We start from the raw sequence: 16313 nt of genomic DNA, 5'->3' as shown, positions 1-16313 counted from the left end.
GTCCTGAAGTAAACTCTTAAGCTAAAATTTCACCTTGATTTGTACTCCAAGGCTTGGCAGGATATCTGGAAGCTGATGCTCTCAAAACTGTACCCTGTCTCCTGATAAGATAGAGGGGTTTCTTGCAGAAGAAAAACTGAGGAGAAAAGGCCCTACTTGGTGTTGGCACCAACTTTGGGTGCTCGTCCTCAGTCTCTTTTGCTGCAGGTCAAGTGACAATATACGTAATCATTCCTTCATTCTTTCATAACCACGTATAGCAGCAATCAGTACAAGCACCTGCTTATAACAAGGCCTGCTGGGATTCTAAAGGACAGTAACCAGTAATGATATCCGAGAAAGTGTATCACATTCCCCGGTAAAAAGGTCAACACAGCATCTCTGCAAAGGGGAGGGCGTGGAGAGTGCTGAGGCAGCACTGTGAGCCTGCAGCTGGCTGGCCTCATCTACTTGTATAATAACGTTGCTGTTTTCTTTCAGATTCCTTTTTAATTGATGTTGGTCGTCCCTTTGTTGAAAACATTATATGTGCACATTTTTAAACCCTTAACACTTTCCTCCTTGGTTGGACTTGTTAAGAGACTGACGTCTGTGGGAATGGGGTTACTAGAAGAAGGGGAGGAATCGCTAAAGTTGTTGACTTCTGAGTTTGTTTCCAAGACAAAAGGTCATACAAGATTTCAAGACTTTGAAACTTATTACGCTTATTTCATTTAGTGTTTTGAAGTTTTATGTCCAGCTCTCATTGAGTAGTTCCGTTGGTTAGAGTGCACTACGCCAAGGTTGCGGTTTGACCCCCAGTCAGGGTGCATACAGGAAGCAACCAATGAACGCACAGAGAAGTGGAACAACAGATCCATGTTTCCCTCTTTCTCTCTCTCTCTGCCCCTCTCTGTTGCTTCCTCTCTCTCTCTAAAATCAATTTAAAAAACCCAAAATATATATAAAAGAAATTTTATATCCATTTGGATAAACAAAGGAGTAAATATCTCCTTTATGAATTACTTAATGAAAACTCTGGAATTCGTTGTTATGAGATAAAATTGCAAATGTTATTTTAGAAACTGTGGGGACTTAAATTTGACTTCCTCAATTTGTGGCTGGCAAACACCAACCGGGAGGGCACAGCGGCGGGCCAGGGACGTGAGGCTGACGGGAGCTGGATCCAAGGCTTTGGCAGTGGGGGTGGCTCCGATTCAGAAAATATTTCTGAGGTGGAGAATCCACAGAACTCGGTGACTCCGTGGGGTTACGGCGCAGGCGGTGAGGATTTGAGAAAGATGGAGGTTTCGAACCTCACAGGCTGGCCAGTGGGTGCAGCTGCAGGCTGCTCTGGCAGAGCCGCTTCCCCAACTGCACTGACCTCGGGCACCCACACTGCACATCTGAGAGTTGCTAAGAGAGATTGTAAAAGTCCTCATTACAAGAAACAAAATTGTTCATAACGATGGGGGTGGATGTTAACTAGATTTGCTGTGGTGATCATTTGCCACATGTGCGAATATCATTGTGTTGTGCACCTGAAACTAATGTTATATATGTCAAGTGCATCTCGATACAAACGTCAAAGTACACTTTAAATGAGAAAAGAAAAAGAATCTTGAGCTTCCACGAAAATAAATTTTATGTTTAAAACGACTACATGAAATTCCTTATCAAGGCTTCTTAATGATAAGCTCTTTAAATTTTTGCTACGTGAGAAACATGTTCACACAATTTAAAAAATATTTATGTATTTATTTTCCAGCTTTACTCAGATATAATTGGCAAATATAAATTGTATATATTTAAGGTGTACAACATGATGATTTGATCTACACAGTGAAATGACTTAAAAAATTTTAAAACCATTTTTACAACCACTGAAAATGTTCCAACAGTTGAACTTAAAGAATGGACTATCTTTTCTATCATCAGCAAATGTGATTTGGTACTTCTCGGGATGATGCAAATGGACTACAAATCCAGTTAAACTTTTTTATAATGAGTACTCCAAAACAGTGATGAAACCTTTGGGAGCCCAGCACGGGGTGACTGAGAGCAGACCCAGTGCAGCCAGAAGGGAGTGGAAGCGGACCTTCTGCCGGGACACACCCCATTAACCTCGCCTTGCCCTCCACCCCCTTCCCTGCCTGGCGCCCCCACTGCCTCTCTTGGCGCTAAGGTTTCTCCTCGCTCAGCCAGATGGTGAACTTGTGTGGATCCACAGGGCAGGCCCTGAGGCAGAAGTAGGTCCTTGGCAGAGCCCAGCTGCTTCTTTTTATTTTTCCTTCTTTATTGAGTTGATTGGGGTGACGTTGGTTAATAAAATTACATAGGTTTCAGGTGTACAGTTGTATAACACATCATCTGTATATTGTATTATGTGTTCGCCACCCCAAGTCAAATCTCCTCCCATCACCATTTGTACCCCCATGCCTTCTTCTCCCTCCCCCACCCCCTTTCCCTCTGGTAGCCACCATGCTACTGTCTGTGTCTGTATAAGTTTTTTGTATTTGTTGCATGATCCCCTTGCCTTTTTCACCCAGCTGTGCAATTCTCCCCCCCCTCTAACAGCTGTCAGTCCATTCTCTGTGAGCCTGTTTCTGTTTTGTTAGCTTACTGTGTTCATTAGATGCCACATGTGAGTGAAATCATATGGTACTTGTCTTTCTCTGGCTGGCTTATCTCACTTAGCACCACAATGCTCTCCAGGTCCATCCATGCTGTCAAAAAGGGTAAGATTTCCTTCTTTTATGGCCAAGTAGTATTCCATTGTGTAAATGTACCACAGTCTTTTTAGCTACTCATCTACGGATGGGCACTTGAGCTGCTTCCACATCTTGGCGATTGTGAATAATGCTGAAGTGAACATAGGAATGCGTATACAAGGGGGACTCAAAAAATCGGAATGTATTTATTAAAAATCGTGTATTTATTCTTACATGTTTAAACTTCAGTCACCTTCAAAGTACTCTCCATTTTATGCAATACACTTATTGAGACATTTTTTTCCACTGCTCAAAACAGTTTTTGAACATGTCAATTCTGATGCCTTTCAGTGCTTCTGCCATTTTTGTTTCACCTCTTCCACATCAGCAAAATGTTTCCCTTTGAGGACTTTTTTCATCCAGGAAAACAAACAAAAAAAGAAGTTGCTCAGGGTGAGATTGGGTGAATGGAGGGGGGTGGGGCATGGGGGTCATGCTGTTTTTGGTCAAAAACTGTTGAACACTCAGTGTGTTGTGGGCAGGTGCACTCATCAATCACCCATCATGAAATGGGCGAATGCATTGGTGTTCAAAAAAATTCACTGAAGCTGAAGGCAGCCTCTCACACCACCACCAGCTGGTACATGGCTACTGATACTCATCCTAGAACACTCACCTAGTGGGAGAAGGCTGTACTATAAGGGGCCCGACCTCCAGAAGATAATTCAGATTTTGGGGGGAGTCCCCCCTCATACTCTTTTGAATTAGTGTTTCAGTTTTCTTTGGGTATAGTCCCAGAAGTGGAATCGCTGGGTCATGAGTCAGTTCCATTTTAATTTTTTGAGAGAACTCCATGTTGCTTTTCATGGTGGCTACACCAATCTGCATTCCCACCAACAATGCACAAGGGATCCCCGTTCTCCACATCCTCACCAGCACTTGTTTGTTGATTTATTGATGACAGTCAATCTGACAGATGTAAGGTGATATCTCATTATGGTTTTAATTCGCATTTCTCCGATGATTACTGATGTTGAGTATCTTTTTGTATGTCTATTGGCCATCTGTCTGTCCTCTTTGGAGAAGTTCCTATTCAGGTCCCTTGCCCATTTTTTAATGGGATTGTCTCAGGGGGGTTGGTGTTGAGTTGTGTAAGTTATTTATAAGTTTTGGATATTAACCCTTTATCAGATGTATCATTGGGGAACAACTTCTCCCATTCAGTGGGTTGTCTCTTCATTTTGTTGATGGTTTCCTTTGCTGTGCAAAAACTTTTTAGTCCCATTTGTTTTTTCTTTTGTTTCCCTTACCCAAGAAGATATATCAGAAAAAAAATATTGCTACAAGAAATGTCTGAGATTTTACTGCTTATGTTTTCTTCTAGTATTGTTATGGTTTCATGCCTAACATTTATGTCTTTGATCGATGTTGAGTTTATTCCTGTGTGTGGTGTAAGAAGCGTGGTCTAGTTTCATTTTTTTTTTTTTGCACATATCTGTCCAATTTTCCCAACACCATTTATTGAATAGACTTTCTTTGTCCCATTGAATGTTCTTGCCTCCTTTGCCAAGTGCTAAGTTACCATAAAGGCCTGGATTCATTTCTGGTGACTGCTTTTTGAGAACGTATCAGTGACTGTTGATTGGCTCTTATCTTGCTACCTTCAGTCCTGTCCTCAAGCCAGCTAACCCCACTTCTGAAAAATCTGGGCGGATGTTACTTTGGGCTGGAGGGCTCCCAGCCACACCCTCCCCCACAGCCCTCGAGCTGCCCAGTGGGCTGAGACTATCGGTATTAGACTGCACGCCTGTAATCTATTCATGGCACACAGGGCAGGAAACTGCTCCAGAGGGGTGGCTCTCACTGTAGCACGCGTCAGAGTCACCTGCAGGGCTTAGTAAAACACATTGCTGGGCCCCAGGCCCTCACCCGCATCCCCACCTTCTGATTCAGCTGGTCTGGGGGGCGGGGCCTGAGAATTGGCATTTCTAACAAATGTTCAGGTTACACTGCTGCTCTGGAGTCACATGTTGAGAAGCCGATGTCAGAGAGGTTATCAAAGTGATTTTTACATACTCCACCTAAAGCAGCCCCTTCTCACTCCCTTACCCTGGGTTATTTTTCTTAAGAGCACTTACCCTTACTTGACATTATGTATAATATATTCAACTGCTTTGTTTTGCTCCCTGATGTAGTTCTATCTTCTAGAACAGTGCCTGGCACATAGTAGGAGCTGAAGGATGTTTGCTGCTTGAATGAACATGCCTTCTGGAAGGTGTCAGCCAAAGCTGAAACTAAGAGAGTGAAAAAGGTTGCTCAGGAAGTGGGGAAACATTGAAAAGGAGAATGGCCGAGGAAAACCCTGGGGTGTGTTGGAATAATGGTAATAAGAGGCAGAGTGGATGGCTGGGAGCCGGGCCCCGTGTAGCAGCATCACGGAAATCCACAGAGGAGAGATTTTCAGAGAGAGAGGGGACACCGAGAGTGAGCACCAGAGATCCTCGAACACAAAAAGATTGAGAAGTCCTTACGGTTTGTCAATGAGAAGACTCGTCATTGATTCTGATGAAAGTAAAGTAAGAACGATGTCCAGGGTAGCAGGTTCATTGCTTTGGAGGGAGTATTGAATGGTGGATGCAAAAGTGGGGGTAAGATACATGTGGACTGTTTATTCAAGGGTTTGGCCGTGGAGGAATGGGAAGAGGGGTGTGGGTCAAAAGAGTTTGTTCTCTGTCCCTTTCCCTCCCTGTGTGTCTGTGTTCTGCATGTAAGATAAAAAGGACTGGAGCAGAGTTTTATGTTATAGGAAAGGAGTTTGTAAAAAGATGTTGAATATACAGGACTGTGTAATAGTAACCAAAGGTCAAGGTCTTGGTCCTAAAGGAGTTGGGCGGATAGACTCAAGAGCAAAATGGATAGGTAGAACCAATGGCTCCTTACCCTCCAAGACCAGGAGGGAATGATGTGAGGTTAGAGCCTGGTGTGGAAGTCGAGGGGTGTCATGTACGAGAGCCTCCATTTTCTCCGGAAGCTGGAGCAGACTCATTTCCTAGTGGTGCGGCAGGAGTGGTTAAGAGATGCGAAAGGGAAGGCAAAGCCTTGGAGTAATTGCTGCGGGGAGCAGAACTGAACAGGGGCATCAGATGCTCCCCCCACCATGAGTCATAATGTTAAAAAATTGTTTTGAGAGGCAAGAATGCTCTATTGGGTCTATCATGAGCTTCTAACTCACCCATCCCTAAGTATGTTTTTCAAAAGATTCATTCTGTCATGAGGCATATATTAAAGCTTCTGAGGCTCAAAACACACACACACATACACACACACACACACACTCCTTACGGGCTGTTTTCTAAGGCAAGAATGCTGGTAGGAGCAGATGCAATTAAAATCCACTCCCAGATGCGAGCAGGGCTGGGAGGAGACCAGGTGGAGACTGTTAATTACCAGGAGAAAAAGGACTCTGGTCATCATAATAGGCAGCAGGGTGGAAAACACTTGGTCTTGACTCACAGAGCCCTCTGGTTGTGGTTAATTAGTTGTAGGATCCAAGAATGAACTGAACAAGCCCAGTCAGTCTTTTCGATTGGTGTAACAACAAAAAGCAAAAAACCAGGGAAACGCAATTCTAGGTCTGGGGAGATACCTCATGAGTGAGAGATGTGACTTGTCACCCCGTCCCCAGAACCAAATCAGATCCCAGACCCAGAGCCTCCTGAGCGAGGCCCAGATATCCTTAAAGCAGGCTGTTGTGAGACACTGTCCCCAGGCACTGCAGATCTTCATCCCAGCCTGTCCCCAAAGGCCTTGTGATCGCTTACGGATAACGGCTCTGGAGAAGAGAAACTACCCGGACTGTTCAGTGGCCATCACTAATTTCTAGGACTCAAAATGTCATGGTTTGCCATCAACATTCTGAGCTTATATAGGGGTTAGGTGATAAATGGACTGGATTTTCACCCAAGTTCACCTTTGGCCAGTGCTGGTGGGCCTGAATGCATCGTATGGTGACATACCTGACTTGCCAAGTGAATAGCTGGAATAGGTCATCTTAGCAACTGACGGAATTTCTTCATTGGTGTGTTCACTCACTGAGTAAGGGTGATTCTGGTAGAAAATGCCAACTGGAATGCCAAAGCATACATCAAGGGCATTGCCACAAATCTGGAGAAATGTAGAGGTGAATGTCTCCCTGAAAGGTGTGGAAGAGGCAGGTGTGATCCACCTCATTTTCCATTCATTTCCCAGGTTAGCCACCACAGAAGACGGCCAGCCTGGGAGGATGAGAGTGCATTATTGTAACCCGAGCAAGTGAGGACTCCAATTGTAGAGGCTCTTCTGAATGGGGTCTCCATCCTGAAGCAACCCAAACAGCTCCTGACACCTGGTTTACAGTTATCGATCTGGAATTTAGCTCCAGAGTAGCTTTTCACAAATACTTTTTCATATTCTGTGTCAGAAACTTTTTAGATTTAATCATAACTTTTATATTTTTATTGCCTATTACTTTTTAAATATCCTTGTTTATGTCTGTGTATCAGTCTCTTCACTTTCAAATGGGGATCATAACTGTAGCTTTCTCGGTGTAATAAGAAAATTAGATAATCCATGTAAAGAGCATGTAGTAAATACTCAACATGTGTTACCTACTATCTCAGATAATTGGGGATAAGAATCTAGGATAATGGGGTTTTCTTTTTCTTTTTTCAACTCACTTTGCAAGAGTCGTTCCCCAGTGAGATGATAAACTTTCTGAATCCTTGCATGTCTGAAAATGTCTTTTCTCCCACTTAAATGTTCAATTGGCTGCCTAAAGGATTTCAGTTTGAGCTTGGGAAATACTGTTCCATTGAGAAATCCAGTGGCAATCTAATTCCCATTGCTTTATAGGTAACTATTTCATTAGTTATTCTAAAGACTCAATGGGCTCTTGTAATCTAAACGTTTGTGTTTTTCTTCACATCTGGGACGGCTCCATCTTTTTAAACCCCCAACCCTGACCATCATCCTTTGTGGTTCCTATAACACCTGTCACTCAGAGGCTGCAGTGTCTGGGTCCATTCTTCACAGCTCATCGTTTTCCTTTTTGTTGACTGGCTATTTAGTCCTACCCACTCTTCTACATACCAGCTCATATTTTTTTCTTTTCCTATTTTTTTTGTCATTAAGGGATTTAAAGGATTCCTCAACATTCCTGGCTCATTCATAGAACATTTTATTCTCCAGGGGTCCCACCCCTCTCCCAGAATTTTGGAATTTTAGGTAGAAGGTAAGGTAGATGTGTGTGCTCAGGTTTCCTTCTTGATTCAAATTCCTTCCTTATCTTCTGGTTTGTCTTGCTCCTTTAATTAGATTGTACGTTTTAAGGTGACATATTATGCCTCTCTAATGTACTTCTTAAACTACTGCTTTCTGGTTTTAGGATCTTATAAATCTGGCTCATTCCAGCCATTCAATAAATACATCCTCGTCTTGAGTTTCCCGGCTTTTTTTCTCCAGTTGGCACATGGAATGGTCTCCACTCGGAAGCGCGCCTCACCCCCTGCATTCCTTTCGCTCCGCAGTGATTCTCCCCAGGCACCAGAATTGACTGTGATTACCCCTAACAGGCCTAGACCTACTGACCAGAAACTCTTGCTGATCAGAGACTAACCTGGGCATTCCCCCACCCCGTGTCCCTCCCAAATAAGCTCCACAGGTGATTCTGAGGCACACCCAGGTCTTGACACCCTGGCCGACGGTCCCTAGGGTAGGACGGCCCCCCGCCCATGCGCAAGAGGTGGTCGCAGAGTTCTCAGGCGAAGCCCCAACTCTCGTCTTCCAACCACGTCGAAGGAGGTAGGCCGCCCCCGACCCCTGCAGGCAGCCAACGCAGCCGGCCTGCGGCCTGCGAGCTGTCCAAGGCCCCCCCCCCCCCCCCCTGCACTGGAATAGCGCCTGGACCGGACCCGGGCGGCTGGCCTGGCTCAACCGTCCCTCGGGCCGCTGGCCGTCGGGCTGGAACGCAGCGCCGGGCACGGTGCGCAGGCGCGCTGGCGGCCCCCGCCGCGCTCTTGTTTAGTCGCTCTTCCCGGCCAAGCTCCTCTGGCTTTCCCAGGCCCGCAACGGCAGCACCGGAGTCGGGGCAGACGGGTGAGGGGCGGCCACGCAGGCTGGCCAAGTGCAGAAAGGTACCCCCTCCTCCCTCCCTCCTGCCTCTGCCCTCCCAGCTCGCGCGCAGCCCCGGGGCGCAGGTGGAAGGGCCACTTCCCACACCGCCCGGGGTGGGGAGAGACGTTGGGGGCGGGGAAGGGGCCGCCTGGCCCGGGCAGATGGGGCTGGGACTGGCGTAGAGGCCTTCGGGAGAGGAAGCGGGCCGACTCGGTTTGGGCTGGAGACCGTGCGCTGGGGGGAGCACCTTTGCTTGGAGGGAAGGCCACGCTGGGTTTGCTTCCTTCCCAGTCCTGGTCCCCAGGGTCGACTGTGCGTAGGTAGACGAGTAGGACCCCCACTGGTCCGGTCCGCAGGCTGCGGAACTTGGACTCGCCCCACAATAGCCAGGGGCGGCGATTTTTTGAGACACACGTAGATTATGGACTCAGGTTGAGATTTAGAGTTTGTGTGCCTGGGGCTTTGCGAAACCCACGTTTCCGAGGATTCTTTTATGTTGCTTCTGCCTTAACGCTTTTAAAACTCTCATCTCAGTTGTTTATATTTCACTATTGGTCTTTTTAAACGTTTTTCTTTTCTTTTTTTTTTTTTGTTGTCCATCTTGGGTTTGCACGCTTCTCGTTATGAGCCGTGTTCCTGTCTTAAATCCCATAGGGTGCAATGTCGGACCAAGAGCGCATACAGGAATGCCTGAGGAAAGAAATAAGGTCCCTTCTCATTTCCGCCAAGGATGGTTTGACCCCGCAGCAGTTGGAAAAGGAGTACCTTTTGATGATGGGGAGCCATTTACCACTCCGGCTCCTTGGGTTTCGGTCCACCATGGAGTTGGTGATGGACATGCCTGATGTTGTCAGTGTCTGCCCCTGTGGGGATGGAACTGTAATACTGAAAGGTAAATTTTGTACTAATCATCACTTAGTAAAGTTTTAGCAGTTATTTTAAAAAAAATTTTTTTAAGGGGGGAAGGAGGCAATACCTACCTTTGAGGTTGTGGGCCAAGTTACAACTTTAGCAAAATGAAGACCCCTTTCCCCAGAAAAATGTGCATTTACAAAAACTGCATTTTGCATATGATTTCAGATTATGGCACCTTTATTTGGGAGAAACATACCAATGCGACCTTTTAATGATAAAATCATTGTTTTGAAATTCCACAAAGCACGTGCACACAAAATCCTAAGGAAGTTTGTTGTTCATCTCAAGAGTTTCAAGTCTTTCAGGAGTCAATTAACAGTGATGAGGGTATATTGGATTTTAACTTCCTTCCTCCTCTGGTAGAGGAGCTGATAGGCTGTTGTCCAAAATGCAAAAAATGAAAGAACCAGGGGTTCATATTTTCATGCTACCTAGATACACAGCTCTTTGGAGAGTCGAAAAACTCTATAACCACAGGTACAAAGGACAAAGAAGGGAGTAAGTTCTCACCTGCATACGGTCTCTTTTTTCCCTTCTCTTCAGCCATTCCAGATGAATCCACCAAAGGAATAGCAAGTTTAGTTGCAAAACAGAGGAGCAGTCACAAAGTTCGAAACTCCATGCAGAAGGGAAGGGCCAGTGTTTGCTTGGGGCCAAGCTATCATCGGCAAGTACCTTACCGAGGAAGGGTGCCCCCTATTCTTCCGGCTGTTGTGAAGAGTGAGTTGAAGGACCTCCTGGCGTTATCTCCTGTTCTCCTTTCTGATTTTGAAAAGGCATTTGCCAAGCGATTTGGACGCTCGTTCCAGTACATGCAGTATGGGTTCCTATCTATGTTTGAAGTGCTGAATGCTGCTTCGGACGTCATTTCTGTAGAGCAGACCAGAGCAGGCTCCTTGCTGATGCTAAAGAAGAGCACGTCAGAGGAAAAGCAGAGAGGATGGCCAGCGGGTAAGCACGTTAGCATTGGTGACTGTATTGTGGATGAGCCCGTTTTGGAGCGCTCGTGACACATGGAGGTACGTCATGGCTAAGCTCCACCAGTTTGCTGAAGTTAAATGTCGGCTCTCGCACTTGCTCGCTGAGTGATGTCAGGCAATTTACTTACCGTGTCTAAGCATTAGTTTCCTCATCTCTAGATGGAAATAATAATACTTGCGTCTTGGAATTTGCTGAGAATGCAATGAGATGAGGTCTGTAATGTGTCTGGCGTTTAGGAAGCTCATAATAAATAGTCTCTACTATAAAAACATGAGATCAGCTGTCTCTAGAGCATTGTAAGTGAACATTAGTTCTGTGTGTTCCATGTAAAGAAGGTTAAACATGGAAAGTGCAGTGTTAAAGCTGATCTTTGCCATCACTGATTTTTGGTGTGGTAGGTAGCAGGCACTGCATTAATTTATGTATGAAGTGATAAGCACCTTATTATTGTACAGCATTTTACCTTGGGTTCTCACTGACACACCATAGACAAGTAGGATGACTAACCCCATCTTACAGATAAGGGTACCCAAACTCAGGAAAGCTAAATGACTTTTCCAAAGTCACTTGGTTGGAAAAGTGGTACAGCCAGGATTAGACACCCAGCTCTTAATGCTGCTCACCCACCCTTCCCAATCACTGTCTGTCTCAAAGGCTCAGAAAACCAGTATGATCATTTGTACTGTATAGTGTTTAGACCCTCGACAGTATAGAATCTGTATACGCGCCTTTTAGGGGGATTCTATGCCTATTTCAGTGGTATTTTTTTCTCAGAAACCTGTATTTAGATTACTATTGGTGAGCCATGAGAATATCATGCGTTTACAAACCAGTATTGAGACAGTGGTGGGCAATGTAATTGGACGAGGATATGCCAGGGGGTTCACGTGCTCTCGTCAGGGAAGGCTGTGGGGGCCACTGAGTGTTCAGAGTCTAGCGCTCGACTGTATGGGTTTTCTCGAGGTGCTCAAGCTTAGGGAGGCAAACTCATGCTGTTAAACTTAGAAGAAGTAAGTTCCCAATCCATGGCCCTTCTTTTCTATCATCAGGATATGTTGGAAGTAATTTTTTTTAACTTGATCTTAGAATAAAGAAAGAGGTGAGGCCCAGTGACACATCTTTTGTGCTGTACAACAGAATACACTGTTGTATTCTCGTCTTACAAGTCCTGAAGGAAGAAACCCATACTCTAGAATAACATCCTTATTCTGTAGCTGTTCATTCCTCCCATCCCCCCGCCTCCCTGACACATACTGAGTTTGAGAAGCATAATTCTAAGCAGACTCCTTGCTTGGAGACTTTTTGGTCTCCTAAAGAAGATACAGCTTTCTGGGTTTTGAGCCACTGAATCTGGTCTCTCTGTAATTATACTGAGAGAGTGGAGTTTTAGGTAGTCCCAACTTTTTCAGTAACACACGATCTCTTGATTTTATCCTATAGATGACTAATCTCTTTCATCGTATGTAAATTGACTTAATATTGAAAATGTAGGCTTACTTTCCTTAATTTGTATTTCTAAGCTCACAGTAGCCTCTGTATATAACCACCAGAAAATAAACTAGATGCTTCCAGTCACAACTTTTCTCTCCTTTTATTCACAGAAGGTAAAATTTTTACCCAGCCTTTTAGGATGAAACAAGAAGGGTCAAGCCCCCCAGGCTTCCCAGTAGCAAAGGCACGCTTTTCACGACCCAGTTTAAACACGGAACCACTGAAGCAAATACTGAATGTGAAAAAGACTTCTGAGTCCAATGTAGCGGAGACGTCAAGGCTGAATCACACTGAAAAATTAAACCAGGTGAGCTGTCAGAGTTTGGAGATAGGAATACACTGAATGTGTGTTTAAGTTCAGTGGTTACTACCTGATGGAAAAGCCGCTCTTTTAAAATTCAGGTCATTCACTGATTGGAGATTGAACTTAAGTGTTTCCTATGGTTCTGTGGATTAGAAAGGAGTGAGAAGTGGCAGTGAGGACAATTTTGTCAACTCCATGGTTTCTACTGTTTTCTGCACATGATTCCCAAATCCGTATCGCTAGCTCCAGCTTCTCACCAGCGTTAGAGAAGCGTACTTGTATTTGCAGCTGACCTCATGAACGTCTTCTCCTGAATGGCTGGCCCTGAGCTCTACGATCCTGGCATTTTTCTGTGACTATAATGCTGAAGGACTTTCGGAATATAACCAACAAAGGCCTGGCTAACTTAGCAAAGTAACTTAAGTTGAGCTCTGAATAAGCACATAGAAACTAAATTCAAGACATAAAAGTGCCTTATTCCTATAACTTAAAAAAATTAACTTTTATTGCTTCTTGGCCTTTTGGCTATGATCAAGTATAAAAAAATTAGCTTTAGTAACATAGTTTACACATCATAAAATTTACCCATTTTAAATGGACAGTTTGCGTTTTGACAAATGTATCTAGTTATGTAATGACCATCAAAATTAAAAAAACCAATACTTCCATCATCCCCAAAAGGCTCCTTCATGCCACTTTGCAGTCGATCTCCTTCCCCAACGGCAGCCACCGGCAACCAATGCTTTCTATAATTTTCTCTTGCCAAGAGTTTCGGATAAATGGCATTAAATAATGTCTGGCCTTTTGTGTCTAGCTTCCTTAAGTTAGCATGATGCTTTTGAGGTTCGTCCAGCATGTATCAGTAGTTTATTCCTTTTTCCTGTTGAGTATCATTCCACTGTATTGATATACTTCAATTTGTTACCCATTCCCCAATAGATGGTACTTGGGTTGGTTTTTGCTTGGGGCATTGTGAATAAATCTGCTGTGAACATTGGTATACACTTGGTATGAACATAGGCTTCATTTTGGGGGGTAAAAATCTAGGAGTAGGGTCACTGGGTCATACACTAAATGCGTGTTTAACTGTATCAGAAATTGCCAAACCGTTTTCCAAATTGCCTGTATAATTTTACTTTCCCTAGAGCTATGTTGCATCTTTGTTAACATTTGATGATGTCAGTTTTTAAAATATTAGCCATTTTCACTGGGTATATAGTGATATCGCAGTATGGTTTTAATTGAAATTTCTATAATGATGAATAATGTTGGGCATTTTTTCATACGCACATTTTTCACTTGTGTATCTTCTTTGATGTGTCCATTCATATCTTTTGCTCATTCATTCTTAAAAAATTGAGTTGTGTTTGTGTTTGGTTAGAAGAATTATTTATACATTCTGGACACAAGTCTTTTATCAGAGAAATATTTTCTCCTGATCCGTACTTGTCTCTTCATTTCTTTGATCTGTTTTTTTATGTGGAGCAGAAGTCTTCACTTTTGATGAAATCTAATCTACATTTGATTCTCGCCTACATACTAGATCAGTGACTCTTTTCCCTTAGATCGTCAAATTAAAGCAATGTCAGCCAATACAACAATAGCTGTCTGGTGTGAATGAATCAAAATTATACTTATCTTTCTGTCAGATCGGCAAAAAACATAAAATATTTTTGGCGTGCTGTAGAATTTTAGTAGTTTTTGTGTGCCATGAGATAAAAATAGAACATTGAAAATCACTGTACTAGATCTGTACTTAATCCAGAGTTACAAAATGTTCTCCTATGTTTTAGAAGTTTTCGATTTTTAGTTCTTAGGTCTTTTCTCCATTTCAGGTTAATTTTGTATAAGGTACCTGGTATGGATCCAGTTTTAATCTAGCTGGGTTATAATTTTGGATATGTGTGTGTATTTTTGTGTTAGTTCTGTCTTAATGCTTTTAAATTCACCTTAATGTTTGTTAGGGCACGTCTCCCCTAATTAGTCTGTTTTCAGACATTTTCCTATTGTAATATATTTTTTCCTGGAAGTTTAGAATGATTTTTGTAAGCTATAAAATCTCAGTGAGATTTCTCTTAGAATTAAATTTTTAAAAATTTTAGACTTCACACATTACATTAAATATATTTATCCAATAACATGTGCAGCTTTCTCTTTATTCAGTGTGATGCTCTTCAGTGCAGATGTATACTTTCTTTATTAGAGTTGGCACATCTCTTGTAGGTGTATTCTTCAGTACTGTATAGTGTGCTACTTCTGTTGTTGTTGAGAATGGCGTTCCAACTGCTTATGGCTTATGAGGAAAGAAATTGATTTTTTTAAATACTATTTTGAAACTGGCCACCTTACTGAACTTTGAACTTGTGTAACAGTTTTCTCATAGGTTCTCCAAATAGACCACAATAACGTTTATAAACAATTTTCCTGTGTCTTTTTCAATATGTAAAGTTCTCATTTCTAATTTCCAAATTTAGTGTACTCACTAAAAATTCAAGAGAAATTAAACAGTGAAAGTGCACGTTTCTTTCTCAGAGACTTTAAACTCTACAGAATCGGGTGGGAAGACGCTGCCTTTAATGGTCGGCACCAGGCAGCAGCAAATGCAAACTCCAGGACCTTCCCTCCTGGCGTGGCTCCAAGGAGGGGAGGGGAGTGATGTAGATCCACCGTTTCTATATATTTATTTTTCTTTTGGTTTCATCCTGTGTGTTTTGCAGCTCCAAGAATTCCTCGTAGATGAAACCTAATTAACTACATTTTACTTCCAGTTTTGAAGTGTTTGCCATCTGAACTATTTAAATCTTGTTCTAAGGAGTGGGCTCTTTAATTCCTAAACTCTATATTTTAATTCCCTAGCAGGACAGACTCTAGATAATTAGCAAATCCTACATAACCCTATTTATAAAACATACAGCTCTCCTGGCCTGAGCGAAGGTGGGATGGGGTAGGGAAAGGGCTGGGTAGAGGTGGTCACAGGGGGAAAAAATGGGGACATCTGTAATAGTGTAAACAATAAAAATAAAGCTACAAAAAGTACAACTTTCCATTTCTTCAAAATTGTAGATCTGTCAGTTTGCTAGGTGTTTCCTCAAAACTCTTGAGTGTATGTGTGGTTTTTTTTAAATTCTCACCTGAAGATATGTTTATTGATTTTAGAGAGAGAGGAAGGGAGAGAAGGAGAGAGGGAGAAGGGTCTGTGTGTGAGAAACATGGGTCAGTTGCCTCCCCTACATGTCCCGACCGGGATAAAACCTGTATCCCAGGCATGTGCCCTGACCAGGAATCGAACCTGCAACCTTTTGGTATACAGGATGGCTCTCCCATCAACTGAGCCTCCTGGCCAGGGCACAAGTATGTGTTTTTTCTGTGAAAACAAAAGGAATAAATATACAACCATATTAAATTTAAATTGTAAATATAGAGACAACATTTTTTATGTGTTTTGTGTTTTGTACAGTGAACACATGTTATTTGTCATTAGAAAAACGTCATTAAAAAGGAAAACATCAGCTGCTGCTTTGTAAAATGAGGGTTAGTGTTTCTTCATTTTCACTTGCAAGAGGAACGGTCAGGGTTGGTCATGAGTACCCTGCCCTTGCCCCTCGCCAGGCTTTGTTTCTCAAAGCAAGTGGCTTAGAACCGTTTAAAGCCTGTTTCAGAAGACACGAATAATCTTTTTATCGAACCACATTCTATTCAATTCCCCTTATTTTGACCTCTTGAGAGGAAGTTTAGATGAGGAATGAAGATGTGAGTGGGGGAACATGGACTAGCCATATTCT

General features: G+C 43.1%; 1 protein-coding gene across 1 annotated transcript in view; it reads left to right on the top strand.

The window, feature by feature from the left end:
* Positions 1-8811: 8811 nt before the first annotated feature.
* TDRD5 (tudor domain containing 5) overlaps positions 8812-16313 on the top strand; it is a 40065-nt gene continuing 32563 nt past the window's right edge. Inside the window, exons 1-4 of the mRNA XM_053915471.1 lie at positions 8812-8860; positions 9495-9732; positions 10299-10706; positions 12338-12534. Of these exons, the coding sequence (XP_053771446.1) occupies positions 9501-9732; positions 10299-10706; positions 12338-12534 (837 nt within the window). The 5' untranslated portion in view covers positions 8812-8860; positions 9495-9500. The remainder of the gene's footprint in view (positions 8861-9494; positions 9733-10298; positions 10707-12337; positions 12535-16313) is intronic.

This window comes from Desmodus rotundus, chromosome 12 (genome assembly GCF_022682495.2).
Source record: "Desmodus rotundus isolate HL8 chromosome 12, HLdesRot8A.1, whole genome shotgun sequence".
In the NCBI taxonomy this organism is placed as follows: Eukaryota; Metazoa; Chordata; class Mammalia; order Chiroptera; family Phyllostomidae; genus Desmodus; species Desmodus rotundus.
Note: the sequence above shows the minus strand (reverse complement) of the source record. Positions and strands in the feature narration are given on the sequence as shown.